The 20,173-nt window shown below is 39.1% G+C and overlaps 1 protein-coding gene across 1 annotated transcript in view; it reads right to left on the reverse strand.

Moving 5' to 3' along the window:
- Zfhx4 (zinc finger homeobox 4) overlaps nt 1-20,173 on the reverse strand; it is a 177,247-nt gene that overhangs the window by 15,087 nt on the left and 141,987 nt on the right. Inside the window, exons 5-10 of the mRNA XM_005392196.2 lie at nt 17,427-17,495; nt 10,216-10,332; nt 3,601-3,734; nt 3,194-3,394; nt 2,696-2,813; nt 4-2,168 (exon numbers count right to left, since the gene is read on the reverse strand). Of these exons, the coding sequence (XP_005392253.1) occupies nt 4-2,168; nt 2,696-2,813; nt 3,194-3,394; nt 3,601-3,734; nt 10,216-10,332; nt 17,427-17,495 (2,804 nt within the window). The remainder of the gene's footprint in view (nt 1-3; nt 2,169-2,695; nt 2,814-3,193; nt 3,395-3,600; nt 3,735-10,215; nt 10,333-17,426; nt 17,496-20,173) is intronic.

Genomic DNA, 20,173 nt, shown 5'->3' on the forward strand with positions numbered 1-20,173 from the left:
AACAGTGTTTGAGATTTTCACAGGGCCCATAGAGGAAGGCTGCGGCGGAGCTGGCGGCAGGGGAGGAGGCGGGGGTGGTGGAGGAGGTGTTTCAGGGGAAGAAGGAGAAATGGGATAAAGCTTGTCATAGGCTTCCCTGTATTGACGAGCAAATTTTTCTAGGGCTCCATATGGAAAAAACTGTCCATGTACATGTTCTTGATGACTTTTTAAAATGAGAACATTGGAGAACAATTTGCCACACGTTCCGCATTCCAGTTTGTCCGTGTTTTCACCTTCACCGCTTTTGCCCTTCTTCTGAACCTTTTGCCTATTTTCATTGTACTGAATGACCAGTTCAAAACCAAAGTTTTCCAGTAAAGCTTTGGCTGCGTTTCCTCTGGCCCCTGAGGCTATTCGGGGTGGAGGGATGGATGCTTCCAAAGATTTTTGCTTCTTGATGTCTTTGCCTTCTTTGAGTCCTTCGCCTTCACTTGCAAATTCTTGCTTTGGTTTTTCTTGCTTTTCAGAAATCTCTTCTGCCTCCTTATAAGATGGCATGTCCTTCATCATCTGGCAGTCTGTACTTGGCAGGTTACCTTGCTCTTGTTTCAATAATTTGCTTGCTTGCTGCTGCTGTTGCTGCTGCTGCTGCTGCTGTTGCTGCTGCTGCTGCTGTGGCTGTTGTGAGGGCTGCGGCTGCTGCTGCTGCTGTTTTTGAGGCTGTAGCTGAGGCTGTGTGGCTTGGTATTGTGCTTGTTGCTGTAGAATTTGGAGCTGAGTTTGGCCAATGTGGTGTTGGGTTTGAATCTGCTGCTTCAGATCCTCCAGTAAGGAGCCAGCCATTCCTGTCATGCCTGGCATACCGAATGTGGCAGAGCCTGGCAAGCCTAAATCTGGCCCCAAGCTAAACTCTGTCCCAGGTATATAGAATGGAAAGAGAAACTGAGGCTGCTGAAATTGCAGTAGCGCTTCTGGTGTCATAGGAAAATGAGGCAAAAAGGCTGGGTTGAGAAACTGAGGCTGAAAGAATGCAGCCTGCTGTTGTAACTCATGCTGCAGTTGCATCTGAATCTGTGCTGGTGACTGTGGTGAGTGATGTGTAGGCTGAGCAGAGATTAATTCAGGAGTCGGCTTTTTATTCAATTCTTTGGCATCTAAGTGGCTATCTTTGCTGTTGACTGCTGCTAAACTCATGGAATCTAACATCCCTTGGCCAGAGCTATTCATGTTTGTTGCAATGCTGTGCCCACCGGGCATATGCCCGCCTGGCTCCAGTTTTGCAGCCCTGGCCTTTGTCTGGTGGAGCACAGACCTCATGTGGATTTCCAGTGTCGAGCTTTGGCTGTATGCAACATTGCAGATGCTGCACTTGTAGGGTTTGTTATCTGTACTGCTGTTGGGTTCTTGTGGGACAGGACTTGAGGCTTCCTGCAAAACCTTTTTCAACTTATGCAGGTGAGACACTGAATTATAATGGACCAGGAGAATGTTCTTTTGGGTGAATGACTCTTTACACACTGTACATTTATAGGGACGAGATGGATCAAGGAATTTTTCCATTGTAAAATTGGGCCCTTTTCTAAAAGGTAAGGTCCGCTTTGGTTCAGAGCCCAAGTCATCTGGAATAGAGCTACTGTCACTTCCTACAGGACTTGCCTTCCCTTCGTGGTCCATCTCATACTCTCTGTCCATTTCCTGCTCTAAACCATGGTCATCCTGGGCCATAGTTTCACTCTCTGCCCAAAGTTCACCATTCATGGGCAAAGAGGCATACAGCTGCTGAAGTTCAGCTTCACTCAGTTCGGGGTGTCCTGCTTCCAAGTGTTTTTTTAAAGCCTGGAATGTACGGAAACTCCTCTGGCAGAGGTTACACATCGTTGCAGCCCGAATTGCATGGTACTGGGAATGTATCTGAAGCTTCTGCATAGTTTTAAAAGCCAAGCTGCAATGGTTACAACGATACTTATAGACATGGCGGTCAGAAACTGAGAGTGGTTGTCTTTTTTGTTGTTCGCTTAGCTGATCTTGCAGTGTGTCAGAGATCTTCATGTCCTTACTGCTATTTTTACTCCACTCTGATACTTCTGAAGGCTCCTTAGTTGGTTTCTGCTCCTCACTTTTTATTTCCACACTAGCCTTTGAATCCTCAAGACCGGCTATACTTTTGTCATCCATCGGGCTTTCACCTATGAGGAGAAAGGACAAACATACCTCTTACAGTAAGAAAACCTACTGCTTGAATATCACTCTGTATGAAAACAGTAGCTTGTAAAGATTTCGGCTTAACTGATTTTTTGAGGAATGTTTATTGACCACTGTGTGCCTGGGTACTGAGGATATGAAGGTGAATAAGAAATCACCCGTGACCTCAAGAAATTCTAGGATAGAGAAGAAAATAATAAAAAGTAATTACAACATGCTGCAAGCAGCAAAACACCCAGGGTCATAATCTCGGTGTTCACGCATTAGAACACAAAAATTCCTGGCTGTCTCACAGTTGGGTGTGAAAACTACAAGCATAGGGAGAGATAACCAGAGGCTACATATGCCTTAAAAATAAAGCTCTTGGATATGGCATCCTTTTTCCTTTCCTGGGAAAGGTATTGTTAGTAACTTTTAAAAAAAATCTGTGATAGTAAAAATGTCAGAGGCCTGCTGCAAAACCAAGCCCTTGAATACTTTCTCCTCAGATCCTGTTCAGAGCCGAGCATACCTGAATATTTCCCAGACCCCTCAGCTGCCAGGGCTGCAGGTGTGTCCCGCTCGGATTTCTCAGGGCTGGCTGTTGGCAGTAGCATACTGTTTGGCATCAGCATGTCAGGGACAGACACCTTGTAAACAGAAGGGGCTTGTGTTAAAGGTGCTCCAGCAATCATCAGTTCTGCTATGCAGCCCACTGCGCAGCACTGCACCCTACTCATACTTCTCTAAGCAAAGCAGCAACCTCCCTTCCCATTTCAGATGAATGTTTTTGCATTGTAATTTTTTATAACATTATACCTTACAGATTTTTGCTGGTCTACTTTTTATAATAGTAACCAAGAAATTTTATACTCAATGTGATACACCCGATCAACATGACAGATATAAAAAGCAACTAGTGTATTATGTGCTCGGAAAAGAGAAATTTCTATCAACCCATAATTACAGATCTGTATGCATAGCTTTACCCGGGCCACGTTACACGTGCATGAACATGTGGGCTCCTTACCGTCATGAGCAGCTTCTGCATGCAGTCTGGTGACACGCTGTGCAAGTGTGTCAGGTGCAGCTGCAGGTGTGTTTTGTTGCCGAGGACGTCCTGACACAAAGGACAGCGGACGACCGGCTGCACGGAGTGCTGTGACAGGACGTGCATCTGGACGCGGCCTTGGTCCCTGCTACTGTAGTTACAATATGGGCACGGATAGAACTGGAAAAGACCGGGTAAGCGTGGCCGTGTGTAAGCAATGCATTTTGATAACTTCAGGACATTAGAATCAATGCTAAGATTTAATAATATTACCTATTATGGTATCTGCGTGCATTGTAAAAGCATGGAATCTTTGGGTTCTAAACTACGTGGAGGAAGTAAACAAAGAAGATATCTGGGCAGCAGAGGAAAGATGATACGTTTACCTGTTCAGGACAGAACTGATTGTCCTCTGTAGGCTTGGCCTTCTTTGTGGCCACATCCTCTTCCTTTGCCAGCAGGAGTGGCTGCGTGCCCCCTGCCACACTGACTTTTAGCTCTTTCTCTGGTGTGATTACTCCTGGATCCCAACAAGAATAGGACAACTTATAAATACTTACACTGTCACAATCAGAAAAATTATGCTTTTCAAATAATTGTAAATCTAAACCCACTGATTCACAAAAACAACCAGGCAAGCACTTTTAAAAATTCTAATCTCCAAAGGCAAAAGACACATTTATTTTTGTCCACCAAGTGGACTTTATAAATATATTTTAAAATGTACTCCTGTCTCCTGTTTAGATAACCCTGGGTGGCCCTGGAAGGTTCATCAATAACATGTGCTCTCTGGTGTCTCCGAATGCCTTTATCACGTAAAAGTCAATCTACTCCCATTCACAAATACCAGCTTTAGAAAAATCATTATTTTTTTTTACTAATATTTAACTACCAATCTCCTTTCTAATTCTTGGATGTTAAGATTTCAATTATCTTAGAAGAGCTCACTAAATTCAGGATGTAAAATAATCATGTTTTTATATCAGGAATGAATTTGAAAACTAAAAGGATTTGTAAATTAACCATACATAATTTTTCTGCTGCTAGTAGTGATATTCTCTTTGCTGTGGATGTTTCAGCAGGTTACTGTACACATACAGTACAAACCTCAAGGAAGACAATTGTTTTATGAGGCTAATCCAAATATTTGGTATTAAAGACGATGTAAATTTTTGCCTAGATGAGCAATGCAGCATTTAGGAGCCTCACACACATCAAAGAAAAGAGCATGATTCTAATTTCCCAATCAAACAGAAAATTCTTTCTAGCATCAATTTGCTCGCTAATCTCCTCTCTGAGGCTGGATATTACAGCGACATTCGGCAGGCGTGTCACATACATCTCACCACAAACACAGAACCTCATTTACCAGCCATTCCAATCTCATCATAGCGAGGTATCATCTGACCTTTTTTCTGCTGTTTATTATGAGTATTTCTAATTTTAACTTTCAATTTTCACCATCTTCCAGTCAATTTGCAACTAAATTATTTCCAGGGTGAGGACACTATCACTGGACAACTGGGTGCAAATACATCTTGAAATGCAATGAAGCTAAACCATTGATTGCTATCAGGTCCTGCGTAAATATATAGTCTAGGCATAATCTGATTGTAGGCTGTGCATGAAGATTTATCTTGATTTTTTTTCAGTCACACATGGTTCATATAAATGAACAAATTGCACCATATTGCAAAATAATGCAGTTTTAATGTACAAATGAGGTCAAGGTATTATAGAAACAAAGTAAAAATGAACTAAATTAAATCCATTCTATTTCTACCTGGACACATATGAATGTCTTCTATCATATAGATAAATTTAGAAATTTCAAATTGAGAAAGAAATGTTAAAATAAGAGTTATTTGAGATCAAAATTAAAATAGAATTTAGGAGACAATAATTTTATTCCCTAGGGGTTCGTGACTCTGACGAAATTGGTGCTAAATTTTCAAAAGATTACACTGATAACTGAGTTGTAGATTTATGAACAGTAGATTTTATTTGAATTAGTACCTATGTACACATGCCTTGGAGAAATTGAAATTATTTCTATTTATTTTTAAAATAGTGTATCATATAAGTATTTCAATGAATTTAAATGTGAATTAGACTCAAAAGTCTCATACTGACTTATTATCCAAGTGCATGATATCAAATACATGTAAAAAACTGGGATATTTGTCCCATGGTTAATTCTAGAATCAAAGTTTATTTTTATTTCTTAATAGAAATACAGAATGTACTCTGTATTATTTCAAAAGTACTAAAGGTTTAATAAGTCTATATATTTAATATTTACAAAAAAGTTTTCTATTTAATGTGTCAGTCCAAATTCTACAAAATGATTGTCACTTAAATCAGCAAGCGAGGGGCTGGGGATTTAGCTCAGTGGCACAGTGCCTGCCTGGCAAGAGCAAGGTCGTGAGTTCGATTCCTGGTACTGAAAAAAAAAAAATCAGCAAGTGACTGTAAGGCTTTACTTTAAAAATTCCCATTAATGAGTAGCAATGTTTCTTTAAGAAAGTAATACTATTTTGTCACATTTCTTTGTCATTCTTTTATATACATGTTACAAAAAGACCAAATAAAAAATTGGTTCAATTTTTCTGTTATTGAAGACTGTCACATACAAGTTGAAAAATAATTTTTGCTATTTTTGTTGTTTTCAGGCCCTTTGGAACATCAGAAATATAATAAACTTTCCAAAAATTTCTACCTGTATGAACTATATAACCATGACTTCTTCCCATAAATGTAGATAATGTGTATCTTATTCTAATGTTGATATTGTTAAGGGTGAAAAGAGTATTAATTTTAAGGTTTGGAACATTTTATTAAACCTATACACTGATGTGCATGTTTGTTACAATTAATACCATATGTGTTAAGAATATATTGTTTTTATGCATATTAACATAAACAATTAATTGCTTTGGAGTTTTGTGATGCTCCATGCTGCATGTAGAAAAGCAAGAGTTGCAGGTTCTCTATCACGTGGCCCCTGCTATAACTGTTGGATAGTGTGTTTAATTCAACATATGGGTCAAGTCCAATATTTTTGGCTAATTGATTTAATTAAATCATGGTAGCATGTAAACTGGGGCCTCTCAAAGCCTATTTTACTTTAAATTAATAAGCTTTATAAAGTTATAAATAAAGGGTAGGAAGGGTAGGCTGCCTCACATTAGCTAAGCACCCCAGAAATGCACACTACTGCTACTACCAGGAAGCAGAGATTACTGATATGTAGTAACATGACAGAAATAGTCTCATGAGGATGAAGTAGGTCGACAGAATTATTTGTAGAAACAATGGAAGTTACATTTTATGCAAGCATGCACTGAATACTGAAAGGGTTGCTATCTCAGATTTAATACTATGACATTCTTGGTAAATTACAGAAAATCAACTCAGATCTTCTTTCTGAATTTGTTATACCAGAAATGCCTTGTATTAAAATAGAACCAATTAATTTTATGAAGGTCTTGATTAACTTTTGTTACTCATAGTTTATTTTTGCATCTTTACTTGAAATAAATTCTGTTTAACATTAGACCAGGAACAAATTTAAAATAGAATCATAGCTTATTTTGTGTTAGTAAGAACACCATCATATCCTCAAAGAACAATGTCATTTTAATGAGTTTTAACTAAAAAATGAAGTCTAATTACAAATAAATACTGCCAAACAGATAAGCCAGTGATTATCTGTCAGTTATAGGATTATTTAACTTGCATGAGATTGCTAGTATAAAATGACATAATTCATTTCAATTCAGATGCCGCCTACTTAATAATTCTCAATCCCTAAAATACAGAACGTTGTAAAATGGCTTATAGTCACACAAGTGAGGAAAATCCAATAACACACATGTACCCAAAGAAAATCTTGAAGAAAACAAAAAAAATACTGAGTTATTTATGAGTCAGTATATTTGATAAAATTTGAGCATTATAAAACTTGGATATAACAGATGTTATTCAACTCTAAACAACTCTAAATTATAATTACCAGTATGGTATTCTTTCTAATGAGACTAGAATGAAAGGATAATTTCAATTGCAATAATGAAGGTTAATTTCCACCTTTGCTCATGTTTACTCCCTTATTGAAGTGTGGTCCCCTCAGCCACAGTAGAGACATATTACATTTTCAATGCAAATGTATTAATCTGGATAAACTCTATATTAATTCTTGTACTGCACAGAGCCATAATTTGGATTATAATTAATCTAAAGTGGCACTAGATTTAAATGACAATATAAATGAGGCATTAGGAGGCTTTTCTATTATGAATGAATATTCAACAAATATAACTTGAATATTGCCAAGTCTCATTTTGAAAGCTTTACTCCTACAAATGTGAGCAACCAAACGCAACAGCTTACACAGCCTTCCTAACGTCTAATAATTCCTTTATGCTTAAAAAGTTCTATGTTGTCCCATCTAACATATTACAATAGTGTCTATAAGTTTACTACTATTCTTTGGACTGTTAGAGCAGACAGTAAATAATATTCATGTGTGTGTTTATTCAATCACTAGAAACATTTACAAGGAAAAAAAAACCATGTGATAATTTTTTAACCTAATAAGATTCAACTTAGAAAGCACAACACTTCGTTAAAAGTTCATGTTAGGTTTCAATACCAAGGATGGTCAAGGAGGTTGTGGGCTGGGGATTTAGCTCAGCGGCAAAAGCACCTGCCTGGCAAGCGCAAGGTCGTGAGTTCGGTTCCCGGTACCGGAGAAAAACCAAAAAAAAAAAAAAAAAAAAAAAGGAGGTTGCAAAAATAAATATTTGTACTTCAGCATTAGCTTTCTGTTGGTCCTTGCTTAGAGCTCATTTTTATCCCAGGAGCTATATCTTGGGAGTCATTGGTACAGGGATAAAATTTGTTTTAAATTACTACCATCGTGCAACGGTCTGTATCTTTTCATATACCCAGGTCCTGTCTGCATGGGACAATTAGGCACCCAAGGAAGGACAATAACTCATCAGGCCATTAGGGAGCAATCGAGTCCATTACTTATGCAGGGCAGTAAACTGCAAAGCCCTGTGGTATTTTCCCAGCAAGACTCTTTCTTCAGTGGTAAGATGAGATCCACATTCAAGGGACTCCCAGAATCATCCTTTGCAAGGTATTAGATGTTGCATCCTTGATACCAAGTGCATGACCTACGTAAAAGAATTCCATGGCATTCAGTGAACCTGGTGTGATATCTATGTCTTTGTTCATTTTCCTTTGTATTAGTTCATGTTTGTAGTACATAATGGTTGCATTCGTCGTGGGAAGCTGGTGCGTGTAACCCCTCTGAATTCTCTTTTCATTCCCTTCTGCTTTCCTTCCTCCTGCCTCCCTCCGTCTCTTGGTAACCTTCCCTCTTACAGGAGATCTTTGTGTGTGTTTATCTGTGTGTCTTTTAAATTCTTCCAAAGAATGAAGGATATGTATGCTCCACAATCTGTTTTAGTTTAATACATGAAAGATGTCAGTGAATACAAAGTCCTGCCTTCCCTGAATTAGTCCAACAGCTAGTCTCGATGAGGTCCATCGTGCAGTGAATAAACTAGCCACCTCGCTGTTTCCAAGCCTTTTCAAGTAAAGTTTAGATGGTACCACCCTGGACATTAACCAGGCATGTGGTGCTTCAAGTTTCTTGTGGATAGCGTGAGGAGCCAGCCTACTAATAGACTGCTCTATGGCATCTTTTCCAAGATCTAGCTTTAGACTCAACGCCAACCTTAGGTGCTCTTTGTTTAAAGCAATTAAAATCATATGTTCTATGTTACTGCATCCTAGGACTAAATAACGTCAGCACATTTTCCACTGGATTCTCATAAAAAAATTTACCATTGAACAGAGAAGGGAGAGGAGTAGGGAGCCCCTTTAGATCACTTTTGAAGGGAATGCAAAGCTTGGATATGCAAAGACTGAACTACAAACGGGGGTAATTCAGGCCCAAATAAACACATATGTAAAAAATGATACATATTGCACAATCCGATACCTTCGCAGCGAATACAAGCTTCTTTATATGCAGCTGTCACTGGAATTCAAGGCAAAGATAGATGACTACCTGAAAGTAATAGGCTTGAACTCGTTTCAGCACTTCTTCTGCTTCAATGAGTCCAACATAATAAAACTAGGTATAGCGTGCAGCAAAAGTAGCCAATGTAATATTCATTGCAACCATAGATTTCCATCTCATACATACAAAGCATGGATAAAGCCATATATTGGCCAAATCAAACACAGAAAAAGCCTTAGGTATCCACACCAGATGCTGGCCCAGGGTTTGTTTGTGCACAAGTAAATGTCATGAAATGAAGGTTTGTTTTCAAAGACAGTAGCTTTCATTACTGGGATTTGTCTATTCTAGAAGATCAAAATTACCCAGCACCTAATCCCTTTTCAATGATATTTCCTCTTTCCTAGGCTGAATCATCTGTAAAGTTTTTCACTGGATTTTGTTTGAAATGCTTCAAATAGATGCCCTTAAGAAGAGCAAATTCCTGAGTGTAAGTTGGGAAAAAAAAAAGGAAAAATAGCATTTATTTTTAGGGTTACATTGTGTGGGAGGGGACACATATGATTGAATGACAAAATTCAAGTGATATCTAATCCTGTGCTTATGAAAAATTAATATGCCATCAGAGGAATCACAAGTATAGCTAAGATTAATGAAAGGCGCTTAAAAAATTACAAGCACACAAACTGATTTGATTAAAAAATAATCTCGCTGGTCGTCCTGTAATATTCTTCAACTTATCCACATCTATTCTGTCAGATGGTTATGATTAAAAATAGGTCAATGGGAGGCTACTGATAGAAATCACATGCAAAATGCACATGCAATGAATAGTAGTGAGAATGTTCAGACAGCTTAAAATGAATAAAAGCTTTTAATAAGCTTTCTTGGGGGGAGGGAGAAGTTGATTGCAGGGAATGGATGGGTGTGAGACAATGAAAGGGAAAGGAGCCCAGCATCTCACCAGGGTCTTTATTGGAGTTTTTGCCTTCACTATCGTCTCTCTCACTTGAGTCTTTCTCATCATCCTCAGCCGCTGCTGTGGGCTTGAGAGTTCCTTCCGCCTCCTCACTTTGCTCTTCTGTTAAGAAAGGCACATGAGTTAGTAGCATTGGAAATTCCCCAAAATGCACAGTAAAATAAACTAAAAGCTTTTTTCAAATTGTCTTCAGATACTCTCACTCATAAAAGAACATAGAGTCATGAAAAGTTTATACTAGACCATACTAGACACACTCATGCAAATTTTCACCTAAAACAACTTCTTCCGTATCCACTGGGCACACCTAAATATACCAAATTAAAAGTGAAAGGAACCGCTGTTGCAGTCTATGCTGAAAGGGACGAAAATATTAGGTGGAAAGCAAGTGTCTGATTTCAACAGTGGAGACCTGCAGCAACATGGTCCCTACTCCATGGACCTGACTAGGTGTCAGATTTTTAGACACAGTTCTCAGAGAAATGATGTGATAGTAGTAGATTACATAAAAGACAGGGATGACTCCTGTTTTCAGGCTCTAAACTGCAGAGGTATTCTATGACAGCTTGTTAAAGGAAGATATTAAAACTTCAGTTACCTGGGAGGACTTTTTCAGAGTGGGAGCTGTTCGGGACCTAGGACACAGCAAGGTGTACTTCTGTGACAACTGCATCACCCTACACCTCCTTCACAGCCTCACACCAGCTAGATGACATGGAAATCCTCACAGTAACTCAAACCTATTTAATTATTCTGTAAATCTTAGCTCTGCCGCTGCTGGTAGACTAATCTGTTTATGCGGTTAGCCTCCACGCCGGGCCGCGCAACACTAATCCGTGAAAGGCCCACTGTTCTCTTTCATCCTGCGATCATTTGTCTCTTGGTGTGCTGATGTCACATTTTAATGAATTTTTAGCAATCTGAGTAATGCCAGATAACCAAGCTCACAACTCCCCACAGCATGGCGTGCTGCTTTCATTGCAGCGCAAAAAATAAAAATCATACTCCCGGTTCAGGTAGGAATTACATAAATTAGGTGAAGAAGGTAAAATGGGATTTGAAGCACCAGGCCGCTCAATTTCATAAAATCTTTAATGACCATATAAATTAACCCTGGAAAGGCAAAAGGTCACCGACACACATTTGCATACACTCTTCTATTTGCTTTTGATAAGCAGAGCTTTTATGCAGCGAACATGATACAATTAACCCTTCAATAACCATACAAAACGTTGCCACGGACATTTTAAGTGTCAAGCATTAACTGAAAATTACACACTGAATAAAATTTTCATTGCAAATGCTATAGTGATTGAAAGGGGAAATCATGGCCCTTTCCACACCCCATGTTTTATTAATAACATTCTGACAGCAGAATGAAATATCCACTGTCATCTGTAGCAGCTGAGCACAAGAAAAAAAATTCTATTTAGTGCCTCACTTGCAAGCCACGCTCTGCCACTGTGCGGGCAGAGCTACAGCAGAGGGGAGCAGTTCTAGGCTCCATTAAAAACTCCAAAAAGCTGAAGGGAAAGCAGGGACATTTAGTACATTCCAAATAAGGCCGGGTCCACTGTGAGTCCTCCAAGACACCATACAAACCCATTCACCCTGCCTCTGCACCACAGCAGAGGGAAGACCCTTCAAGTGGTCTTCCGAGGGCTTGGGGGAAGCTTCTCTTTCAAGAAAATAGACAAGAAAACTTTAAGAGGACAGAGAACAAATTTTATCTGACTTTAGACTGCTTTCCTCCCTTTGAGACAAGTACGGGTCAAACACAGGTTCCCTCCTCCCAGAGCCAGGCTGGGCTGGCGGGTAGGGCAACCAGGACGGGCTTGCCAGGAGGCGGCAGGCGGGGTCTCGAGTAGATTGGGCTGTTCATGCCAACTGCACACACGCGGCACAATCGCCAGTGTCAGGCCCACAGCGACTACTTTCCAACTCATCCGGGGCAGGGATGCAAGATTCCCGTGAATAGATTTACTGGATTTTCCCCCTGGGCTGGAAAATGAAGTGTCAGGGTGCTACTGAGCATCCTTATCTTGAGGGGACATAAAATCACACGGGCTATCGCAACTCGCATTAATAAAACACTGTGTCAGGAGAAGAGACAGAAAATTATGAAGGCACTAAAAGAAAAGCTACAGTATAATCTGGGTCTCATCAGACAGATTTTGCAAGGTCCTCTTCTTCATTTTCTGGTATGTGTTTTAAGTGTGAGAGAAATTCCCAGACATGTTCTTCTATACATCACTGCGGTGTCTGACCTCAGCCTGACCCTGGCAACAGTTTGAGAAATCTGAATGTGAACAAAGGCTCTGTGTCCGCAGCAGGGAAAGGTTGTGGGATACACTCTCCCCATCAGCTTAATCGCAAACAGCAGTTCTGGGGCCATAACTTTGCCCAGCAGCTCCAAGCCACAACTCATAACCCTCAGAGGTGGATTTGCCTGCAATATTCCTGGTCCTGTGACTTTCTTTCCCCCTCTCTTTTCAGTTCTTCCTTTGAAGTAGGCAGGCAATTAGCTGTAATGCGCAAGCAATTCAGATCTGTTTTGCGGTTTAGAAGGCGAAAGCTGTTTATTACAGGTAGGTTCTTTGGAGCCATAAGAACTTTGCAAATTTTTAATCATGCAAAAAATAATCACAGGGTAACTTATACACATCATAAAGTTTCATATAAGTTAGAATAAAAGGTCACTTTCATTCTCAAAAAGAGTTTTAGAAATAAACTTGACATTCCTCATAAAAATATACTTTAGAGTCAATAGTAGTAATGTGAAGAAACCACTTTCTCTACAAAATCCATAGGTTAGGTTTGGCATTAGGGAAGGCTACATTCTAATAGTCAAGTACCATGTTTCCTTAATGATAAAAGGCCGCAAAGTATAAGATTTTTATAAGAAAAGTGTAACAGTGCGTTAAAGGAAAAACCTTCTATCTGCGGGATATAAATATATTACAAAAAATTCCAAAATAAAGACACTAAAGTAGCTTTTGTTTTTGTCTGTGTTTCTTCTAGCTAGGGTATCTGAATTGCCTGGAAAAGATATTCAAACAGATTGCTGCCTCCCCCACTAATTTAGTAGGTCAAGAGTGAGTGCTGAGAATGTCCATTTCTATCAAGTTCCCAGGTCCGCTGATGTCTTGGTCCAGGCCACGTTTTGTAAATGCCACTAAGAAACACCAACTGTTTGTAATACACCCACCCCGCACCTTTACTGTTAGATTTCTTTAATTATCTATGCTAACTTTTCTTCAGTGTATAACCTCCACTACATCCTTCATGCCCAACCTGGGGAATCTGTTTCAGTATCTGGAAAAATGGAGATCATAATATCTACTTCATAGGCTTATCTATGAAAATCAATCAGCACAAAGCCTGATACAAAATCGGTGTTTAGTAAAAATGATACTTGTGTTACTTGTAATAGTATTATCCATTGTTTCCTTCCCCCAAAGTCTTTTCTGGATTTTGAACTTGATTATGTGTCTGGAAAGTTATATTTTTCTTCCTGTGTATCAATGCCTAACAGTATAACCAATTTCGATTGTATGTGGAAATTATCTGTGGGTTGCCTATTGGCCTTATCAGTACACATTTTCTGAAAATAGGAATCACTTTACCTATCTTTGTGCCAGAAGTATCCGGAATATGGCAAGAAGGCAAGACATACTACCGGGAGCAGTGAATACACGGAACAAGCAAACTGGGGAAAGGAGAGTCCAGACTTTACTCCATCCTCTATTCCTCTTCAATAAAATTTAAAAGCAATATTTGGTTTTATTTTCATACTGTGGTTTGGTTTTCTTCATTTGTCTTTGTTTTTTTCTATTATTAAATCTCATTACTTAGTTCTCTCAAAAAAGAAAAAGCCTGGCCTCTCTTTACATCACTCTTCTCAACGTCACCAATGACCTCCATGCTGTGAAGTCCTACAGGTCACTCCTCCGCATCTGACCTCAGTTCCTTTGCTCAACAGATGTTACTGCTCCCTTCCCTCGGAACACACAGCTCTCTGGGTTTCACTGTTTCAGAATGACTGGGTTTCATGGCACCTCTCTGAAAGTTTCTCCTCATTCCACTTTGCTGGGGCCTCCGCTCTTAAGTAAACATTGGAGTCCTCCAGCATTGGTCCTAAGCCCTTTTCTCTGTCTACATTTTCTCTGTAAATGATCCCAGACCTGTGGTTTTAAATAATATACCGCTATACGGATGTCTAAATTAAATCTGGCATACCAAATTTAATACGCCGAAATCATAGCTTTGGATCCCTGCTTAACACATCTTTCTCCATTTTTTCATCCCACCTTCACCATCTCTGTTAACCATACCACCATCCACTAGACACAGTTCTTAACTCTTTCCCTCTCACATGCATCCTGCCGATGAACAAGATCTAACATTTCTTCTTCTGAATCTATCCATGTCTTTAAATTTTCCTTGCCAATACCTTTAGCCTCCTATCTGTGCTACTAAAATAGTTTCATTACTAGGTAAGACACACTCTTGCTGCCCTGAAATTTATCCTGCAAGCCCCAGTAAAAGCAAGCCACTCTGCTGCTTGAACTCTGGCATAGTTGACCATTGCACGTGGAGTAACATGGACTTGGAGCCATGGCTGAACTGATGGGGCCCTTGCTTGCTTTTCCGAACACATTTTGCAGTATTCTCCTAACTCACTTCCCCCAAGTTAGCCTTTTTTCTCTTCCAAGAGAATGTACCCAACATTTCTATGGAAATGTTTCAACAGATTTCTTGCATAATTAGCCCCTTCTAATTCTTCAGGACTCAACTCACCAGTCACTTCCTTGGAAAACATATCAGACCACTTCTTCTAAAGTAAAACATCACCTGTCACACAGGTAAGGGGGTGATTCCACTGGAATCACCATCACCTGCAGACCTTGACAAATCACAGACTGCTGGATCCTCTCCCCAGTGATTCTGATTTAGTCAGTTGCGGAAGGGCAGAATTTGTATTCTGAACAATTCTAGAGTGGAATATACTTTAAGAAAAGCTGCTCTAGCCTACTGCCTCTTTCACCACCTTTACTACATTTACTGCAATCTGAAAATTCCCTGTGTTGGTATCTAGAAATATTACCTAGCAAAAGGCACTCCTGTTGTCTTATTCATGAACACTGGGCGCCAGTATCTGGCACACAGAGGCACGAGCTGATATTTTGAGTAAAACTGATGACCCCTAGTTTATTTCGTGATGGCCTGATCTCATCAACAGAGTTGGAATAAATCAGAAAAAGAAACACTGTTGCAGAAAGGATAGTAAAATTTGGAATTTGACTTTTCCATAGAACATCTGGATGAAAATATTCAGAATGTACCAGAATATCTAAATCTAAGCATCTCAGAGAGACTAATGTAAAGATTTATATTCCAGTGTCTTTGTTCAAAAAGAATAAAGTGTATTGGTGACCAGTGGGCCATTTTTAGCTCAATGTTGTTAAAAGTCTTGCTTTTCTGCTATTTTAAGCCAAAGTCATTAATGTAATCTTAGTAGTGGTTAAAGGTGGGGGAGAGAGACTGGGCTTATTCTATATTATCTTAAATATGCTGTCTACTTATGCAGAGAAGAATAACATACAAAATGTAGAAAATATTGAGATATGCACCTTGAAGTTGTTATGAGAAACATACAACTTTTTTTTTTTGTTTTGTTTTGTTTTTTTTTTTTTGGTTTTTCTCCGGTACCAGGAACCGAACTCACGACCTTGCGCTTGCCAGGCAGGCGCTTTGCCGCTGAGCTAAATCCCCAGCCCCGAGAAACATACAACTTTAAAAGGCTTCATAGAAGGAAATCTAGATGACCTTGGGTTTGGCAACCACTTTCTAAGAACCACAACAAACAAAATCCCCAAGGAATTGCTAAGCTCAAGTTCATTAAAATTAAGTTTGTTTCTTCATGAATGGCACTGTTGAGAGAATAAGGCAAGTCACTACCTGGAAGAAATATTTACAGACAGCATATCTGATAACAACTATTATTCAAATACAAAATGTTAAAACTCAATAGTGAATAATAACTCAATTTGAAAACAGTTCAAAGACCTTGAGGGACATCTCGGCAAAGGTGATATGCAGGTAGTGAAGGATTACATGAAAGATATTCCACATGCCACATGTCAGCAGGGAATTTCAAATAAAAACAAGAGAATACCACTGCACACCGGTTAGAATGGCCGAACTCCAGAATACTGACATAAGATGCTGATGCGGGGGGTGGGAGTGGCAGAAGCTCTCATTCGCTGCTGGTAGGAAGGCAAACCAGTACAGCTACTTTGGAACAGTTTGATAGTTTCCTACAACATTGGACATAACGCCACCATCTTATCCAGCAATTGCACTCCTTGATGTTAACTCAAAAGAAATGAAAATTACCGCCCACATGGAAATCCCTGCTCAGAGGTTTATAGCAGCTTCATTTACAATTGCCACAACTTAGAAGCAATTAGGATGCCCTTAACTAGAGAATGACAAGGCTCATAAATCCAGACGGTCGAATATTATCCAGTGCTAAAAAGAGATGAGCTTTCAAAACATGAAAAAATAAACGCATAATACTAAGTGAAAAAAATTAATCTGAAAAGCCTATACACTCTATCATTTCAAATATACGACATTCTAGAAAAGCCAGCAATATGGAGACAGCAAAGAGTCAGTGCTTTCCACAGGTGTGGTTTGGAGTGGCAGACACTGAATAAGTTGGACACATTACCTTTAAGCATAGTGAAACTATTCTGTATGATGTTAAAATGATGGGTATAGGTCCAAACCTATAAGATATACATCACCAAAAGTCAACCCTAGTGTGAAGTATGGTTTGGGGGTGAAAAGTATGACAATGTAACTTCGTCAGTCGTAGTGGATATTCCAGCCATTACGGGGTGCAGGAGGGTGATAATGAGGGAGGTAAGCATGTATAGGGCTAGGTGCGGTACATGAACTCTTCGTTCTCTCAATTTTGCCATTGCCATAAGGCTGCTCTGAAAGTTAAAGTCGTCCCACAAATGCGTCCAAATACTGGATATGTCTGACTGGCTTTTCATTGTTTTATATAAGGGATCTGATCACGTCTAACTAGACCAGTTCTACAGAACACATTGCATCACTTAGAAGAGTAACAAACGCAATCCTCTTAGGACAAGGCAGCTTCTGAAAGGGACAGAAACAATCACCTGAGGTTGCTCTCAGTTGCTGCTCGGCAAGCTCCTCCTCGCAGGCCCTGGCTCCCAGAGTGGCAGTTTCTGCAGAGAACATCAGAGTGAAAAGTGTTCATCATTTTATATCCAGCTCTTGTATCCTAGCAAGTATCACAGAAACCCAGCCTCGGCTTTCAGAAGAGGTCGGTACCACGTAGAGCTCACATGAGTCTGTGTCAACCCATGAATTCGAGAGGGCGGTGGTCTGCACAGACTCCAAAGTTAATTCTCCACGTTCAGCAGCAGAGGATGAAAACAACAATATGAAACTGAAATGCCAGATGCTGACATTTACATTTTAGCTGTTTAACTAAGGGTATGTTAGAGGATTATGTGTTTAGTTGCAATGACATACTACATAGACTATGAGCTTCCTTTGACTTATCTGATAAGAAATCCAAAAGAGAAGAAAAACTCACTATATACAAGCTGATGCAAAAGACCAAAGCGAATATTGGTGCCTGAGACAAACCTGAAGCATAAGTCCAAGTCGTCAGCAGCTCCATATTTTTGTTCTGCTCTTTTTATATGAACTTCAGAACCAAAATATTACTAATGCCCTGCTTTACTAAATTCGACCCCAAACATAGATCATTATTTTCACCAAATTGCATTCTTGCTATTGTGTCCTCTGTTGTAATAAAGTCTATTTTATTAAAAAACAAAAAATTAACAATCAGCCCAGAAATATCCTTTAATAATTCATTATTTCTCCACAGAGGACCATCATGTGCTTCTGGTTGCATTTTCTTGTCACACGTACTGCTCTCTTTTCCTTCCATCATCTTCTCTTTCCTAAGTATTTCAATGGCTTCCAAAACACCCCTTCTTCCTCAAATGCCGTGTCTTTCCAAGCTAATATCTCACCCACGTCCCGAGAGGAATCCCTTAAGAATACAGAATCTTGAGTACAAGTCACAGCTCTATTACATTCCAGGTATGGGATTTTGACCTCTGTATGCCTCAGGTCCTTCATGTATAAAGTTATAAGGACATGCGTGGTCAATAATTCCTAGAGAAAATACTTAATATAAATAAAAGCACAATGTGAGATAGTCTTCAAAAGTCAGAAAAGGGTAGATGTTATTAAGATGTGAAAAATGCTGCCGCACACTTCTTACACTGCCAAAGATAATCACGTCTGCCCAATATTTCCAGGCAATAGCACCTCAGGTTGATTCTAAAGGCTTTAATTAAACAAATAATTAACCTTAAAAATAGAAGCTTTCACCAAGGCACTACTGTTGCATTTACTAATTGTTTTTCCCACTGTTTACAAAACCTTTAGCCTTTAGTGGTAATCGATTTAAAAACAATACAATCACAATAATCAGTGCTCCCCCAAACACACACACACACACACACACACACACACACACACACACACACAGTGTTTTTCATATCTTAAATTCCGAAAGGAAAAGTTTATCCTCAGTCCTTGCTCATACATGCAGAAGTTCCTTCCATGTAGATCTTAGCCTCGATGTACATCCAATCTGTCACTCAACAAATTTTCCTTCTTCCTCTTGGTGAATTCTCATGATTTTAAGTCCTGACACGTGCTATTCATGTGATTTTAAGTACCTGTGTTTGTCTCCTCCTTTGACCTTCTATTCTCTCAAAACCAAAAGCAAGTGCTCCCAGAGTTGGCTAGATCAATCGATCTGTCTGTCCGTCCGTCTGTCTGTCTCTGTCTCTATCTCAGTCTCTATCTCAGTTTTCATCAGGTTCCACTGTGATAAGATTTTACATGATCCAGTATATTTCCCCAGCAAATTGTCAGCTATCTAAGAGCAGCTTTTTATTTTCACAGATCCCAAGTAAAGACAGAGGAAGGTTATGTCACAGTCACCTAAAACGCTATTATTTCAGATATCTACATAATATATCCTGAAGTAGATGAGGCTCAAGATAAGAATTTATAAATGCTTCCCAAAGCCCAGGACTCTAAATGCAAGCCCTAACAATTGTATAAAACACAGATAATAATCCACTATACACATTAATGTGTATACATTAAAATAAAAACATGTCTTCCTGTCTTTTCTACCAAAAATAAAATATAATTTACCAAAGAATCCTTCACACAGACACACACACATATCACTGTATTATACAGAGCTTGCTATTCCTATCTTAAATTCAGTGGTACCTAACTGAATTTGACCAAATAACTGCTACTCCCTGACAATTAATAAAAATAAAACAATGACAGATTTCTGAATTTGCATATTTGTCAAGTACTGTGACAAGCTATTTGTACAGAAATAATCATGTAATCCTTACAATAAAATCCTAGGAAATTATTAATCCTCACTTTCCAAATCAGGAGATTGGCACTTAAAGATATCGAATACTTGTTCCAGGTCATGGAATTGGAAATTTGGAGCCTAGAATGCAAGAGCTGTATGTCTGCTGTAAAAGCTGGGAAATTTAGAATATATTCAAATACTCACTTGTAAAACTATGACTTTTGGGAAGTGAGAAATATTGAGAGAGACAGAGAGAGAAGAAAGTGAAATAGAAGGAGAGAAAGCAAGAAAGAAGAGAGAGAGAGAAGCAGGAAGAAGAGGAAGAATGAAGGAAAGGAGAGAGAGATAAGAAAAGAGTTGAAAGGAGAGCAGAAAGAGGAAGAAGAAGAAGAAGAAGAAGAAGAAGAAGAAGAAGAAGAAGAAGAAGAAGAAGAAGAAGAAGAAGAAGAAGAAGAAGAAGAAGAAGAAGAA

This window comes from Chinchilla lanigera, unplaced genomic scaffold (assembly GCF_000276665.1).
Source record: "Chinchilla lanigera isolate Chin_1 unplaced genomic scaffold, ChiLan1.0 scaffold00043, whole genome shotgun sequence".
In the NCBI taxonomy this organism is placed as follows: domain Eukaryota; kingdom Metazoa; phylum Chordata; class Mammalia; order Rodentia; family Chinchillidae; genus Chinchilla; species Chinchilla lanigera.